Raw genomic sequence first — 17459 nt, 5'->3', positions numbered from 1 at the left:
GGGTCTGCACTTAGGCTGGGCTTTAGCTTTGGGCGGCAGTGAACCCGGTCACGGGGGCAGACTGGGCCTGGGCTGTGCTTTAACGTCGCTTCAGAGCTCCCGGCTGCGGCGCAGCGCCGGGGCATCGCGCCGGGCTCCGCTTACCGGCCCTCCTCTCGGGCGCTGCTGGAAGCGCCCTGCTGCCCGCAGTTACCTGTGCGTGCCGCAGGTGAGGGAACGGGCCACACCGCTGCTGCACAGGATGCACCGTTTGTTGCCTTCACACCCCCTGCTCTTGGGTACCCGAGTGCTCCAGCCCAGGTAGCCTGGTTTTGGCAAAATAAGCTTGCAGTGTAACAATGTATTTTTTTGATGAGTTGTAGCTTAACTGCTACCAGTTCAAAATTAGTTTCCTTGTGCTGTTCTGCGGACCCAGCACTACCTAGCCTTGGGGACGTGCTCTATCTCTTTCTAGGGAAGGACCCATGCAGTTGTCCCCTGAAGGGTTTGAGGCTTTTGCTTGTTTCTAATTCTTTAAATACCCTATTTCTTAAGCTGCCGGGTCACATTACAGCTCTAAACCCAACAGCTTCAGCTACTGCTGAGGGCAGCATGGGTGCTATCGAGGCGGTCTGTCCCCTGCTCTCTGTGGTGGGACAGGATGGGTGAGAAGGTTCTCAGGATCCTCTTCTGTTACTTGCAGGTTCCCTGGAACTAAAGAGGTCTCTGGAACTAAAGCTGTGGCTTCTTGGTCCTTATTTCAATAAAAGTTAACTGTAAACAACCTCTAAGCTAAATTGTACTTTGTTTTTGAGTACTGTAGGATTTCTGGAGAATGAACGTTACAGCTTCAGAGGTGGGGTACTTGAGCTTCTGTAATGTTCGCTCAATATATAATGTGCTGCCCCCAAGAAACAAGGTTTCAGAGAGTGATCTAAAGCTTCCACGAGTGCATAGTAGGTAAGGATCCCACCATTAAAGCTCTGCCAAATAACCACTGGCTGGGGGGAAATAAAACTTCTCCATGTTAGAACTGTGGAGAAGCAAACTTAAAGACATTTTACTGAAACCCTGTCACCAAACAACAGTTGGAATAACAGTTGCCATAGGAGCAGGGGAAGTTACCCTGACAAGAAGCCAGACGAAGGGGTTACCAGGCTTTCCCCAGGGTGAGGGGGGATCGCCCTTGGCTATTATTGAAGTCCAGAATAATCCCTGTGCAGTGAAACCTTCTGCAAAGGTAGAAATGCCTTGGGGCGAGAGGCAGGGGTCCAGCACAAGGAAGGCATCCCTCTGCTGGTTTTTTGGTTTGGGTTCCCCCCTCCCTCTTTTCCTTCCAGAGCTACATTCTACAGGAACAACATCAAAGTAAATTTTTCACTCACTCCCCTTAACCACCTTAGTTGTGCCTCTGGAACTTCACGGAGAGGAGGAGTTGTGAATTACACAATAAACAATCTCCTTCAGACTTTTCCATGCAGTCAATCTTTATTATAGCAGTATTCTCATATTCACATCAAGTACATAGAACTTTTTGCCTTTTATATAATACAGAGTTCTTTAAATAACTTTACACAGAAATAGTTTTCTTCAATCTGAATTCAGCTATCAAATTTTAATATGTTTTAAGTCTCCATGCTCTCTAACCAAACTGGACAATATTTCCCATTGTACAAATTTACATGAGAAAAACTCCAAAGTACAAATGAAGGGACAACAAAAGTAAAGGGGGAAGGAGCAAACAAGAAAAATAAGTTGTATTGGCAATTACAGGGGAAACTTGAGAAGGAAAGAAGGGGAGTTGCCATGACCTATGTAACAGGAAACCGAAAATAAACATTTTGTTATGAATTAAAAAATAAATACAAGTTTCAAAACAATTAACTCCATCCTAGATTTTAAAAAGCAGCTATGGAAATCTACTAACACAATTGGGTTTTTTTTAAGTAACCAGACTGGACCTTCTACTTTGCAGTCATAAGCCCCTCGCAAACCTCTGGTGGTAAAAAAAAAAAAAAGAAAGAAAGAAAAGAGCAGAAAGGAATGTGTTAGCACAGAGTTTAAATTGGTGGGACATACAATTCATTGCACTAAGGAACGAACAAACAAAAGAAATCAAATCTGTATATAAATTTCCCTTTTCCTCTCCTTACTAGATACTTTGCCTCTCATAAACAAGCCTCTGTATTATGAGGTAATGCCATTGTCTTGACTACATATATAAAAATAATCAAGTTTAAAGGATATAGATCTGTGTATCTATACACTTTAAACAAGCCAGTCCTCTCTTACTCCCCCCTAGGCTCCAACTACCGAGTGCTACACCTTCCATCACTTTTTAATTAAACGTATGCGTTGCACCTCTCATGGAAACCCCCCAAGAGACCGGTGCACCTTTCCTACTCTAGGAAAAGCAGCGTGCGCTCAAGTAAGAAAGAGAGAGAGTGCAAGTAACGCGCGACAAATTACAAACACGTACACACCCGCTCCTTCAGAACAAGGCAGAGTCACAGAAGGCAGCAGTGGCCAGCCTGCACGCGTGTGCTGACAAAGGGGAAAAGGGGGCCCCTTAGGATCACTTCTGCAAGGGCTTAAGAAAAATGTCACCTGCCCGGCCCCGGGGAGCCTGTCGCTACACCTGAACCGAGGTGGGGAGGGAAGTTCCAACCGAAAGATGAAGGGCCAGGAGGAGGGCTGTACTCGCAGCCGGGATGACCGCCCCGCACGTGGGGCTGCCTCGTGCGCTTCCCCAGTAGCAGCAGACCCTGCTCCAGCGGCACGGGTCAGCACAAGGGATTTCGAGGGCGGCAAGAAGTAGGGGGCAGGACTTTCTTCAGTCCCAAGAAATGAGATTGGAAGAAAAGCAACGCTAATCTGGGTTGCCCACGCGTGCAAGTTGGCCACTGTCAGGTTTCTGTCAGTTGAGGAGAAGTGTGGAGAGGGGGAAGGAAGGGGAGGCAGGTAGGACAAAAGGCTCATGAAGGAATGATGTGCATTTTTTTTCGGGTTTTTTTTGTGTGGAGTCCCAAGAAATGAGATTGGAAGAAAAGCAACGCTAATCTGGGTTGCCCACGCGTGCAAGTTGGCCACTGTCAGGTTTCTGTCAGTTGAGGAGAAGTGTGGAGAGGGGGAAGGAAGGGGAGGCAGGTAGGACAAAAGGCTCATGAAGGAATGATGTGCATTTTTTTTCGTTTTTTTTTTTTTGTGTGTTTTTTTTTTTTCCCTAAAGGTTCACAGCTTTGAATTAAAAAAAAAAAGCACATTTATTGCACTTACTTACATTTTATTTTAGACAGAATTCATTTAAATTATGCCCCCGCAACCCCCCACCATCCCAAAATAACCCATCACCCAAGTTTGGTCCATTTTGCCCCGTGCCCAGATGGTGGGCTTCATTTCTTCTAATGTTCTGGTGAACTCCCAAACACACAGACAGATTCTCTTTTCAACTAGGGTGAATACACAAATGCAACACAGAATGACATTTATCAAAACAAAACCCAACCATTTTCCAAGCCCAAACGAAAAGAAGAAAACATAAGTTATTTTTTGTGTTTTACTTGCTCAAAAGTAAATGTCACACGAGGCTTTTTCTAACGTACAGCTGCTGCAAACACGACAAACTAGACAAAATGACCGGACAGGCCACTGTGGGCTCTTAAGGAGGCTGGATGAGCCGAACACACCGCTGCTGTGAGGCTATGAAGCAAATGCTTAGGTAGTTTAGAAGTTTCTAAATGCTCCCATCAGCTCCCTTCTCTTAGGGAAATAGTTTGTGATTTTGTTTGAAAACAGACAAAACACCCATCTTCTCACATCTACTTTTAGCGCAGAACTTGGGGTAGGCAGAAGGACTCCAGATAGTTCCTGGAACCTTAGTCAAATGTTTTTACATTTTGCTTTCTAAAAGGAACAAAACCAAATTAAAATTGGTCTGGTATTTTGCATGAACTGTGCATTTAAACATAACTTCATAATTTACAATTATGCCCAAAATCTTGCCCCAAAGAAGAAAAGGAAAAGATCTGAAAAAGCTGTCATACCAAAAACCCTGTTATTTTGTCCTTTATGGACAAGTAGGTTAAACATGACACCGCTACGTAGGTACTGCCAGAAGTCTACATAACCGGTTTGAAACTCAAACAAATCAGATTCAAACATAGTGGTTGTCCCTCAGCTGACAAGACATCTGCCATCTCCCATGGTTAACGTGCAATAGCAGTATGTGATGGCTGAAGAGGCCCGAGGAGGAACTAAGGAAACCTGCTGATATTCCAGAAAACAAAATTAATTGCACTTTCTAGGCCAGGGAATTAACAGTATGGTCTGATATATGTGCACTTCGATTACATGAGTACTAACCATCAATTTCTCCTCATCTGGCTCTCATTTTTCATCTACCATCTCATTCCAAGATGCTGTGACAGTGTGACTTTGGGCCTCTTTGGAGTTCTCTGTTACCTTCCTTTAACAAGATCTTTGTGTCTTTGGAGAGGGAGGAGGGCTTATTTATTTTTAACTTAAATGAACCTCATTTAACTTCCAATGGAGCAGATTTCAACCAGCAGGTTTACTGTGATTGAATTAGGTATCCTTCACTTCCTAGCTCTGAAATGATCGTAGGTATTTTGGGGAATGCTCTCTGCCCTCCTTACCCCTTTACAGAGTTTTACCAACTCCAAACTCCCTATCTATAGTAACAGCTATGTACAAAACTACTGCATCAGAAGTAAACCAAAGCCACTGCTCTAGTTACAAAGCACCCGGTTTACATTCTGTTGTACTTTTTAAGGTTGCGAAGGCACATGATCATTTGGCAAACTCCAAAGACTCTTTTGGGGGATCCCTGTGTAAACCATTTAACAGAGGGTCCTGGTAGCTCTCTCTTCTGAAGAAGAGAGATATATGCTACTTTTCATCTGAGTTCGCTCTTGGTGTACTCTATATTCTGCAGTTTTTAAAGTTTCCTCCTTCCACAGTTCCTTACTGCTGTCATGGTACTGACTTGGTAGCTTCTGTGTTAGCATCCTTGAAACTTAAATGCAAGGGAGAAGTTTCAACAACTTTGCTCTGCTCTCCTGATAATTTTATTTACTAGGTAAGAAGTAATGAGGAAAGATACTTCAAATGCATGCCAAAACAAAGATGAAGTGCAAATGCATATTAACAAGGCTGCAGTAAACAGAAAGTTCGTTTCATAAACTCCTACGTAAAATGTGTAACAGAAAACCAGAACGCCCAGCACCTTCAAAGCGATGCCGTAACAGTCCGCTCATGCGACTGCTTTTTAACTGAACTTGACTGTACCGAGAAGCTTTGCCTGTCGCATTGTGCTACTGGTGATACTTTTTTCAACAGACAGAAGACATGTCGTCTACAGTACTGTGAATAGTTTGTGCTACACATGCTGCACTCACAGTCAAAGAAGGGAATGAAATCTATAGGCTGCAGAAGTGTGAAATGTCTACATGCTTCTTCCCTAAATTTAGCCCCTCCAGCTCTCAAAACTTCAACTTGTACTTGTTTGTGAGGTTTCTGGGGATCTGGCTTCCCCAAATGTTCTGTAAAATGCTGGATGCATTTACATCACCAGGCAAACACAGAAGCAAACCTATTTATGCATGACCTCCAGTGTATTTTTTCCCCACAATTTGGGCATTTGTGGAAAGACGTGGTATTTATCAACAGTCAGCATTTCACTCATTTTATGTCATGATGGCCAAATTCTGCCGCTAAAGAGCACATACTAATCCAAGTGATGTTGAGAGGCCATGGTAAGATGGCAGTATCTGGCCTCAAACATTCTGCATCATCATCAGCTGCTAGAGCATTCAAGTACAAGAAAAAGCTGATTTTAGGTAAGCAGAAAAAGCAGAAGTGGATTCAGTTAATGACCTGCATGAGTTAAGCAAAAAAGAAATGACTGGGCTAATTTAAAATAACCAGGCCTCTGTACTCATACCATTTGGTTTAAGCTCCACTACAATGTTCCAGTTCCAGCAAATACACCGCGGGAAACAGTCACAAACTGACAGGGAAGGTGTAACAGACAACAGGCCTCTTCTAACTGTTTGGAAAAGGAAAGGCAGAGGGGAAGGTCTATGTGTGATCAATAAAGAGACAAATAGCTGGGATTGGATGCTGGTAGGTTTGCAAATAATTATTAGATACTAGATACCGTAGAGCTAAAAGCAGTATGACTGGCTAGATGTTAGTCCCAAGACATGCTCATGGAACACGTACTAACATTTCCGTACTACGGTATGTGCCTTGGTGGCTGGGACACCACAGAGAAGCTTAAAGAAATTTGGTGTAAGGGACATGAATGTATCGGTCATTTCAGTTTACTTCCTTCATCCCACTGCTATACACGGCACTCAGTTCTTGTCTACTCTTCTCTCCCCATTCACTAAACATCTACAGGGCACCTTTAAGACTGGTTCTGATGGCATGCAAGACATCCAGAAAAACTCCTGAAGGAAAAGATAGAAAAAATTAATAATCCCAATTATTTACAACCCAAATTTCTTCCAAGGTTTTGCATGAGTATTATGTGGGACCCCTTACAGACGAACACACATTGCTACAGCTATCTGGAGGGAAGCAAACAAACGTGAAAACCAGTAGAAATGCATCCTGAAAGGACTTCTCTAAACAGCAGCCAAACAACTTGCACATTCCTCAGGGAAAAAAAACCAAACCAAAACAGAAAAAACAAAACTACAACAAACAACCCCCTATAAAAAAACCCCAGAGATCATGTGTTACTTATAAAGTGCTTTGCATGGACAAGGATAGCAATTTTCCTTGTGCTTTTCCTATGGGCTCAAGAAGCATGTTGTAGACTAATGGGTAATGAATCTTCACAAAAATAAGTTCATTTTAAGCAGAGATAGAATGAAATTCCTAACAGTTACATTTTAGCAGACAATCTTCTAACCAGCACAACCTTGTGGAAGGAAACTAGGGCTTTTAACAAGCTCTGTGAAACAAATGACTGTTGTTGAACCACCTGTACACACTTGCTCCGATAACAGCTTCTTTCGAGAGAACATTGATTTCCAGCACGCCTGCCACGTACAAATTAGAGCACAGCCCATACAGGGGCTGGAGCGATGCGTGGGGTGGAAGGAGAATGAGCAGTGACTACTTCACCCTCTGGGAGGCTGGATCTGTACCTGCTCTCACCCGCCTGCTGACCCCAGCGGCCCCCGGGCTCCTTCCACCTCTTAGGCATTGGCCTCAGATGATCGCCAGGGAGCACTCCGATTTCAGCCGCCTGCACACCACCGCTCGCTCATGAGCTTCTCCACACTGGGAAATGGCTATTGCTACTATTTAAATTCCTGCCAATCTCAATGAGGAAAAAAAAAACCAAAAACCAAACCTTACAGCATCTGAAGACCCACAGCAGACAAGAAAAAATTTGTGCTTTTTTTCTTTTGTTTTTAAAATGCATCCTGTACACAAAATCAATTCTATTCATGTACCAACATGAATCACTTCATTCTTGTAGTGACTATTAAGTCATTCACTATTGCTGTCTTGCTAATGTTTGTGGAATTAATATGAATACACAGTATTTCAGTTATAATTCCCACTTCAGATTAGTCCGGTCCCTATAACCCCAGTAAATATTTACTGACAAACTAACAGTCTACCAGCAACACCGCAGAACTCCAGGGGTTTAAAAGCACGTTCCACTACTGATGTGCATTTCTCCCTTTGCCTGGGAGCAACCCTCTGCAGACAGAAACAGTCCACCTCTCCGAGGGAGGGAAGGACAGCACCCTCACCCAATACACCCAATGTTTAGCACGGACACTGCATTCACACACATTTAACTCCTTCATGTATTTGTCACGGTTTTGTTTAACGACCCCACCCCCCCCGCCTCCCCCCAGCAAGAACCTCCCTGCTAGAGGTTCTCCTGCCTCACCTGCAGCGGTACAGGGCAGACACGAATCAAATTCTGAAAACTTCTGTCTGAGCTTGAACTTCTTTCTAATGTGGTCTGACTTGCCTCTGTACAAATAATTTACATGTAATACCACATACCAGAGAACTCTGCAAACAGATCACATCACAAGATAACTCTACTAGAGGTAAACGATGTGCAGAACTTTTATGAGTTGTTTTTTTTTCCCTGACTGGGTAACTCATCAAAAAGCTACCAACCATTTGAAAACCAGGATTGGAGGACAGGAAAACAAAGCACTCTAATGGAGATACCGCCACCTTCACCCTAGCCCGCAAAGTGTACAAAGGGGAAAGACAAACGGAAGGGAAGAGACGACAGGGAAGAAAGCAATGAGAGGAGAAGTAGTCAGCGTGGATCCAGCAAGTACCGTTTTGTTTTGATCTAACAACTTGCCATTAGGACAAGATGCTCCACATTTATACACACACTTATCAGAGGATGTTTAGTTAACAGGATAAAAATCCTTTAAAAAAAGCTCTTCAAAGTACCAAAACATAATTTTTGGAATGTCTAATTCTAGGGGGTTTTGTATTTGTATTCAATTCAACCTGAGAACTTTTTTCCCCGTTTATGAAAACATTACATATTGGTAAGGTACCTGGCATTAACCTGCACCCTCGTTTAAAATAAAACTTTTAACGTAGGTACATACACCGTTCACAGTCTGTATCAGGAATTCTACAGACTTTCAGATGCTGTGGTAGCATCTTTGATAAATACATTGTATCATATGATACAAAAGAAAAAAAATAAAAGAGAGGACAATCTCGCTACATTTATTTTTTCTTTTTAAACTTCAGTTTGTTGCTGGACCAACAAAAGAAGGATCTACCTAATCCTTCTAAAAGATGTTGTATATGCACACACCAAGAAAATACTGGAAAAGGAAAAAGGTTAAGGTTGGTGGTTGTTGTTTGTTTTTTGAAGAAGTGATAAAGTAAATCTGAATAAAGGTGCAGCAGCATCCCCTTTTCCTTCAGATTAACCTCTTCGCCTTCAGAGAAACATCTTCTCCAGCCCCCATCACCCCACGCTTTTAATTTTACTGGAATAAACCCCAGTAAAGTAGACAGATTTAGGTGCTTGACATTGTAATACAGTGAAAAGGGGATACTGCATTGTCCATAAATCAGTGAGTACACCAGGAAAAAAAAGAGATCAGAACGGAGGATGATTCTTTTAAATTAGCACTCATCAGATTTTCAGCCTCTGATGGTACGTTGTTAGAGGGAGAAAGCCGACCGGCAGACCATCCAAAGCAAGTCTCCTAAGTTGCAGCAGCAGTTCCATCCCCTCATGCCCGAGCACCACAGTCAAACCACGAGCGCCCTCGCCTCTCTCCTGGGAATGATGCCAACAGCACAGGCAGCCACTGCGGGTCTCCGAATGCACGTGGTGGTTTGTGTTGAAGGAGAAACACTGGCAGCAGAGGATTCTGGTTCCCAAAAAGGTACTTTTTCCCATTGTGTTGGACTGGCAGTTCTATTCTGCTCCACTTTTAAGCTTATGGATATCTTTTCTAAATTACTTTAGGTTTTGCGGAGCAGAATAGAGTTTTGATGTTAAGAAACTGTAGGAACACAAGACTTAAATAACAGAGTGGGTGCTGCCATGGTGCTGTGGCTACTTGAACGCTGCAAATTCTCCTGTAGAGGGAGGACAAGAGCTTGGTTTAAAAAAGTGATATCAGTTACTAGGCGGTCAGAGATTTTCTCCAGACTAGTCAAACATTAGGCTTAACATAACAGGTGTTAAAAAATGCAGACTGTTAAAATTAATGCACAAAAGAATACATAGTGAGAGGACATTGAATACAGACCCAGCATATTTTACCGAAAAAGCATTTCTTGAAAGCCAGCGGTACCCATTCTTCCCAGGACAGAGGTTCAAGCAAAGTCTAATTCGTCATGCATTTGAAAATAAAATGCATCAGTTTAGTTTCACTTTACCCCCCCTATTGCACATACATCCTCCTGAAAAGCGACAATTGCAATAAATGTGCCAGACTGCAAACTAATTTCTATTCTGCTGTAAAACTGGTTTAATAACAAAGAACTACCTGACATGCCCATTAACCTTTAAAGACCATATACAGTAAAGTGCCCGAATATTAAACCATTATTAAAGAATGCTAGAATCTGATTTAGCGACCAACACAGCAACCTATGGTAAGAAGAACTAAGAATGGTGGGATTGGCTACTCACTCCTCCCAGACCAGAAACTGGGCCTCACTAATAAGGAGCACAACAAATAAAGTGACCCCGTGCTTTCTTCAGAACTGTTGAATAAACAATGATTCTGTGCAGTGCTTTCACATGCAGTGATCTCCTGAAACTCTACACAGTTTATTTAGTGTCAGCATGCCGTGAGATAGGCTGGTAGTCCCACTTCAGAGACGATGAAACTACAGCACAGAGTAAAATGCTGCCCAAAGTCTTAAGAATTTTGCCCGAGCCTTGAATAGAAGCCAAAACTAAGATACTCATCCTCTTCATCTTTCACTTCAGCCAAAAAATCTCCCTGCCACCCACAAAGAAACTGTATTCTACAGGATTTGTAGGGATGGGTGTCCAACTATGCTTAACCAAAAGGACTCAGGAGTGAGAGAAAAAAAAACGTACATACAACTTCCTTGTGTTGGCTTTCACAGGAATTTTGGGTTAGTTTATGCCCTGTTCTTGACAGCACTCCTCAGAGCTCTCCTAAAAATGCAGGAGTGATAAGCAGAGATGAGAGACCCTTTGTTTTGTTTAGCAGGAGCGTGCTGAATGCCACCACATCCAAACTGCTCCCTGTCTTGGTGTCCTTCCCATCCTTTCATGAGCAAGTGTTTTGTTGGCTTTGTTTTTTCTTAAGATTCTTATTCTGAATATTGGAAACAAACCAGAAATATCCCTCCAAACAGAATTTTAAGCTGAGAGCATTAATGCCATGGAACATCTTGCTTTATAAAGAAGAGAACCAAGAAGAGTGATCAAGAAGAGTCTGCATGGCGAGTGGGACGAAAAAGCATCTACAGGGCCTGGCAGGAACAACTGATCCAGCTGATCTAAAGGAACATGAAGAAAGCAGGGAGAGGGCTCTGTGCTTCGCAGGGAATGAGAGAGCTGAGGTCTAAAGCAAAGGTGGAAGACCTCAACTAAAGGTGGAAGACCTGTGACAGAGCGTGAGCTCCATGTGTCTTGACAGACTGTGTTGGTAGGTTTAAGTTACAAAAGAACAAAAACTTTACAATGGATCTAATCACCTATTTTACTAGTTCTACCAACAGATAAAACTACTTGCTCTAAAATATTCTATTTGATAATTTTCCTTGCTTCTCTCTGCCACATTTCACCGATCTCCCAACTCTCTTTACAGTATCTTCTAGAAACACCTCAATTTTTGTACTTTTTTTTTCTTTTGAGAGAAGGACAAAAAAGTCATCGAGTATTGCCTGCGAGGCTAATTTTTAAGAATGACATCCATGCTTAGCTACACTTTCAAAACATGCTCTACTTAATTTATTTTTCCATCTGCTTTCCTAAACTGCTGATTAAAGATCAATTTATAAACTAGAGATTGCTCCCTCATTACTCATCTTGTCCTTCTGCCCATTTCTGGTAATAATTCAGCTTTTAATAGTTGTACAGGGATTTCAGAAGATAGAAGATGAACGATTAATTGGGAAAGGGCAATGGAAAAACAGGATCAGAAGTCAAGAAGCATTTCAGATAGGAAAAAAAAGAAAGGTGATTTTCAGAATTTTCTTCCATTTAAATAAAACCTTAGCAAAGACTTTTTTTTTTTTTTTTTTTTGACAAGCTAATGCTAAATCTCCCCTTTCAAAATTCAGGTGCTAATCTGATCTCAAATCAATAGGAGACCAAAATAGGTAACATGTTCATCTAACAATGGGATTAAAAAATTTTTTTTTTTTTTTTTTTTTTTGACAAGCTAATGCTAAATCTCCCCTTTCAAAATTCAGGTGCTAATCTGATCTCAAATCAATAGGAGACCAAAATAGGTAACATGTTCATCTAACAATGGGATTATGTCGATTGAACATGTATAAAATGCAGTTACCAGTATTGGCTTTTCATTAAATGAGGAATGTAGATGGCTACACCTATCCACGTATAGGAATTCTTCATCCTGCTTGGTGCCAACAGGACTTTCTGAGGAGCAGCTGAAATGCTTTATGTCACCCTTTCTATTCTGAAGATGTAAAATATCTGTAGCTGGTTCTTCATCTTCTGAAAGAAACCCCATCTGCAGAAGAACACAGGCAACCGCTTCCTGAGACTTAGATGGATACAGATAAATGAAGTAACCTGAACTGTGAATTCACCGTTTTCTAGCAGGACAGGAAGGTCTTGCCTGAGAGCAACAAATGGACAAAATGAAGACAGCTTTAGGAATTTGCCCTGGTATGCCCTGTCCTGCAGGGAACAGGATCATCCTGATTATGCCCTGCTAAGTATTTGGACACCATTTCTGTAATGGCCAATGCTAATCTCAACTGGGAATGCTAATCTAAACTGTGACTACTGCAGTCCCACTCTCCCTCCTGACCCAAGCTGTAGAGCAATGATCTGCCTGTTGGGCCACGCTGGCCCTGAAGCAAGATGGCTCAGGGAGCTCACCTAGCAAATGCTAGCTTGGGCTGGTGGGCAAGGAGAGCTGATCAGTTTTTGAAGAGCTGCTCTGGTGGTGGTGGGGGGAACCCGCTCAACTGTATGGAATGGACTCGTGGAGTCGGAGAGTATCTGCCGGTGCAAGAGTAAGGAGCTGGGCCACGGCTGCTCCAAATGGGATTAGCTTACCACAAAGCTATGAAACCACATACTTAACCATTTGGGATGTGAAAAAAACAACAGACATTTTTATTCATTGTGAGCCAGACATCTGATGTGCTTTTTAATCAAGCAGAACTTCAGATACTTGCTTTGACTGGTAGCAAAGAAATTCCTTTCCAAAGGATGGATAGCATTTGAAAATCTACACTTCTTACAGAGCCCTTTCAAGCAAGTTGCTACAGTCTTTTCATGCTCATTACATGCAAAGCAAGTGGAAACTATTTTAAATGCACACTTTCAAAAATCTGTACTAAAAAGATGATCAAATTCTTTCATGTTGTGTCCAAACAATATATAATACGGGCATGTTCTGAGTGAACCTGCTGCCTCTTATTCCTGGAAGGATTTAAAATGCAGTTACCAATCTCTACTCCCACAAATTTATAAGTAATCTGGAGGTCACTAAATCCTGAGGTCATTAAGACAATCCTAACTGTACTCCTTATCCTGGGGTAGGTGCTATGTTTCTTGGAAGAATCGTAAGGGGAAATCATAAGGTGAAGAATGGTTTCATTCTAGGCCCATGCCAGCCTTGTCTACTGAAGTAGAGAGCAACTGACTTATCAAAGGGAAACACCAAATTCCAACACCTTGCCTGGATTACATTCACAGATACAGAAAAAAGTATGACAGAGAGGCAGTTTTCTGTTGTATCTTGCACTGATCTTCTAGTATGGATACCATCCACTGGCTAAAGAAAGACTTGGAACATACCCTGATGCAGATAATTAGTATCCTCAGAAGAATAAACAGCAGCATTTATGAGGATCTGGTCCTTCTACAAGGTACCAAGACAGATTTGGTTTTTATACTGAGATGCAAGGAAGTAAAAAAAAAAAAAAAAAAAAAAGGAAATCTCATATAGTATAAACTACACCACCCGAAAAGCCTGAGATCCTACAGACCTGTTTTCAGGATTGATAGATACCTGTTTCTGAACAATATAGCTGAACTGCATCTTTGAATACACCGACCCAAATCCACAGGTGTATTTAGGCATCTTCATCCTACCTATGCTTCCAAATCTCATTGAAGCAGCAATTACAAACTACAGGAGTTAAACCCCTAAATGCCTTTATGTCAGATAAAGTTAATGATCCACAAAACCCAGCCTCCTTTTAGGCTTCATAAAATGTTTAGTGAGAAGCTAAGATCATGTTATGGCCATGGATCCCAGACCATGCACGACATGTAGGATCAAGTGACACAGGAAGAATTCTAACGCACTGACTGCACAGCAGGAAATGGGGCTAAATGTGTCTAAAGATGGCAGCATTTTTTCCCCGCATAACTGTAGTTTTTATAGCACAGAAGAACAATCTTAAGAACAAGATGGGTAACACTACTCCAAGGAATAACTTGTTTGAGCTGATCTGGCAGACCTGAAAAAGAGTAAGCCTGAGCAGGGCAGTGATGATGGTTCTGCACTCTCCCTAACTCCCTGTGTGGTTAAGCTTTTTCTGGGTGGGATGCTGCATTTCTAGATTCTGCAGGAGACCCAGCAGCATCCTCTTGCTCTTACTGATGGGCATTGTAGCCTGTACTGAATACCATACCCCAAAGCTTAAGAAGTGTTCTTCCTCACTGTCTAGAATCAAAGAAATTAGTAAGAGGGAAAAAACCACTTGAATCCTGTTTTCATTTTAAGATAAGCCTGCCAAAATGAGGTGAAGCTACCAGAAAGATGGGAAACAGATTTTCTAAAACAGTAACAACTTTTGTCCTCTATAACTAATTCCATAGAGAAAGACTTCAACAGCTGAATTTTCTTGACTGACAAAATGAGAAAAGTTAATTCCGAAACTGTTCCAACAGCAGAAGCCAAAAAGGCCATTAGAATCTGGCCAGAAAATGTAGAAATTGCCTACATCTCTTCAAGCTCTCTAACTCTGCCTCCTGTTTTAAAAGGCTCAGTTGCCGGACAGCAGGAAAGAAAACCTTTTTTGAATTCCTGACCTATCTCAAAAAACTATTTCTAGCAACATGCAAACTTCTCTGTAAGTATGCAAATCAGAAGCCATTAAGAATAATCCTGGCCCTTAAAGTCCTAACAAGAGCAGCAATAGCTTGTTTCCGATGCAGAAGAATCTGTGAAAATAGCTTAGCAGTTTAAAACAAACAACCCCACATGACTAATTTCAAAATATGCAAGAACACATTCGATAACATTATTGTTTTCGTATCTGACATCAAAGACTGACATAACCTGAACCACTACTCTGATTCATTCACCTGTTGCAGAAGAATGCTCCAGAGAAAAATACAATCTTTAAAGTGAGCTGACAGGATCTGGGTAAGGTGTCTAGCTTTCTCAGTTAGGTATCCAGTCTAACCGATTCACTTCTACTCAAACTAGCAGCTTTTATATGGAAGCAAAAAAAAATAAAAATTTGTGGCTGAACAGAAGAACGCTCAGCAGTATTCTTAACAATATTAAAGTAATTAAAACATTTTGTCTTAACAGAATTCATGGTATAATACTGATTTCCATGAAAACAACTGCTTTTTAAAATCCTCTTTTCCTATTATGGGTGTTAGCAGCTGCCTTCTCTTAAAGTATTTGGTTATGCTTGAGATTTTAAAATTTGTTTTTAATTTTGAAATCCCTGCTAACTGAAGGATAAAGCCACCATTACCAGTAATATTCTTGCAGTTCAGCAAAAGCAGATTCAGAATTTCTTCTATGTTGCATTGTAATAGAACATTTTGAGATTGGTCTAAACTATAGCAGGTCAGAGTATTTAGGCAAAAATAAAAAGTAAAAAAAACCCCACACCACTGCTCCTCTGCAGGAAGAGATGTTCTCTGAGCAGCACTATTTTAAACTTCAGCTTTCAAAATAAGTTACGTCACTAAGGTCTTTCTTTGGATTCTGTGCTGTATCTGCTCACTTCTGCTGACCACAAGAAGTTTCGACTGTGCTCAGCCTTGAAGCTAAGTATATTTTTCCAATTGTTTCCCACACATGAGTAGCGTTACTAACTGAGGAATCTAAAGCCTATTGCTCAAATATAATGACCTCAAATGAAGTAAAAAAAAAAACCCAACATCATAGCTTGAGCAGATTAAAATCAAATACACTCCTGAGTAACTAATTCCAATCAATAAACTAGGCAAAAATGACACAGGCAAGCAAAAACGACACCAAATGACCTTAAGAGAATTTTTGCTTGTTTTGAAGTGACTTTTCCCATTTCTCTTAAGTGACTTTGTAATTCTTCTTGTGCCAGCTGTTCCCAGGGCATTCCTTACCAACACAGACTTTGTGCTTGGGACATTCGATGCCCAATGTTAGGAAGTGAGCCTTCATTCCCTCAGTAAACCTTAAAAACATGGCTGGTAGGAACTGAGAACGCACACGTGTGTTGCACGCACAGGAACACACCAGCACACAGACACACAGGCACATGCTTTCACATTTCTTTTCAGTGTACTGGAAACCCACCGTATCCCCCTGCTTGGATGGGTGTTTTTGGAGAAGCACAAGCATATAGACTAAAATCCTCTGTCTGGAAGCCAGCCCGGTTTAATGAGGGCTCAGATGCACTGCGGTGAATTTTTGGCAACGACCGGGCCAGAAGCTCAATGGAGGCAAGAATCTAAAACAAGTAGAAAATAAGTGATCAAATCTGTTGTTCCAAAGTTGTAACAGTCTCTTAAAACCAAAGGTAGAACATCAATTAGCTACACAAAAATATTTATATACAAATTTAAACAGAAGCTTTTAAAAAATAGATTACTGCATTGTGCTCTGATGTTTATATCCTCAAAAAGCTGAAAAGGACATCTTGGGAAGAAACGGTCTCATTTTCCCCTTTAAAAGGGCACACTGATTTCCCTCTGTAAGCATAATGAATATATAGATGCCTTTTATTTGCCTCCTTGTTTATGCACTAGTATGTATACCTACCCAGCTTTAGCAGCAGTTTGCTTAATACCATTTACCATAAATCCAGAAGGGGGAGCTCCTTATTTTTTGAAAAAGCTTTGGTTACATTCAAAACAACAACAACAAAAAAGGTTTCTCCCCCACAAGCTTTTAGAATCCAAACCTACCTCAGCAGGCATGATAAATCAAGTTTTGTGACAAAACTATCAGTTTCCTTTCATAAAGCTTGGGGGAGAGCAAGGAGGGGGGTATAAAGATTTCTGAGAATGTACACAGCAAGTCATTAGACACTTGTGTGTCTAACTGTGATTATTAATTTCACTGTCTCCCAGTTGAAACTTTCTCCAACATATAAATGCTTTTCCAACTACACAAGTCATTTTAATGCCTGCTTTTTGAATTGAAAATAAACATTTCTAATTAAACAGCCTTAACCAGGTACTGAACCACTACTCTTATGAAGTCATGCTATAGCACTCATCAAAAAAATTTTCAACTGGCCAGTGAGTTCACAACTGATCTTTATTTTTAGTATTTGAATTGTAAAGTCTGCTGAGAATTAAAGAGGAACATTTCTCACCTGTGGAAAAAGGGGTCTCTCATCTCTTTTCTTTTTTAAGCATTCTGCCATTAGTCTCTTCATAGCTTTTGGACAGTTGCTCCGTACTTTACTGAGGTCTGGAGATAGGTATCCTCGTCCCACCATAAAAATTATCTTTATTTAAGGCAAAAAAAGATGAAAGGGGAAGAAGATGAGTCCATAAAACAAAC

At 41.3% G+C, this 17459-nt stretch overlaps 1 protein-coding gene across 1 annotated transcript in view; it reads right to left on the bottom strand.

Annotated features, from left to right (window-relative positions):
* Nucleotides 1-8114: 8114 nt before the first annotated feature.
* The window catches only part of BRAF (B-Raf proto-oncogene, serine/threonine kinase), a 78982-nt gene continuing 69637 nt past the window's right edge, over nt 8115-17459 (bottom strand). The window contains exons 19-21 of the mRNA XM_035888947.1: nt 17269-17403; nt 16245-16398; nt 8115-9606 (exon numbers count right to left, since the gene is read on the bottom strand). Coding sequence (XP_035744840.1) covers nt 9584-9606; nt 16245-16398; nt 17269-17403 — 312 coding nt within the window. The 3' untranslated portion in view covers nt 8115-9583. The remainder of the gene's footprint in view (nt 9607-16244; nt 16399-17268; nt 17404-17459) is intronic.

This window comes from Egretta garzetta, unplaced genomic scaffold, assembly GCF_000687185.1.
Source record: "Egretta garzetta isolate BGI_Z169 unplaced genomic scaffold, ASM68718v1 scaffold321, whole genome shotgun sequence".
NCBI classification, from domain to species: Eukaryota; Metazoa; Chordata; class Aves; order Pelecaniformes; family Ardeidae; genus Egretta; species Egretta garzetta.
Note: the sequence above shows the minus strand (reverse complement) of the source record. Positions and strands in the feature narration are given on the sequence as shown.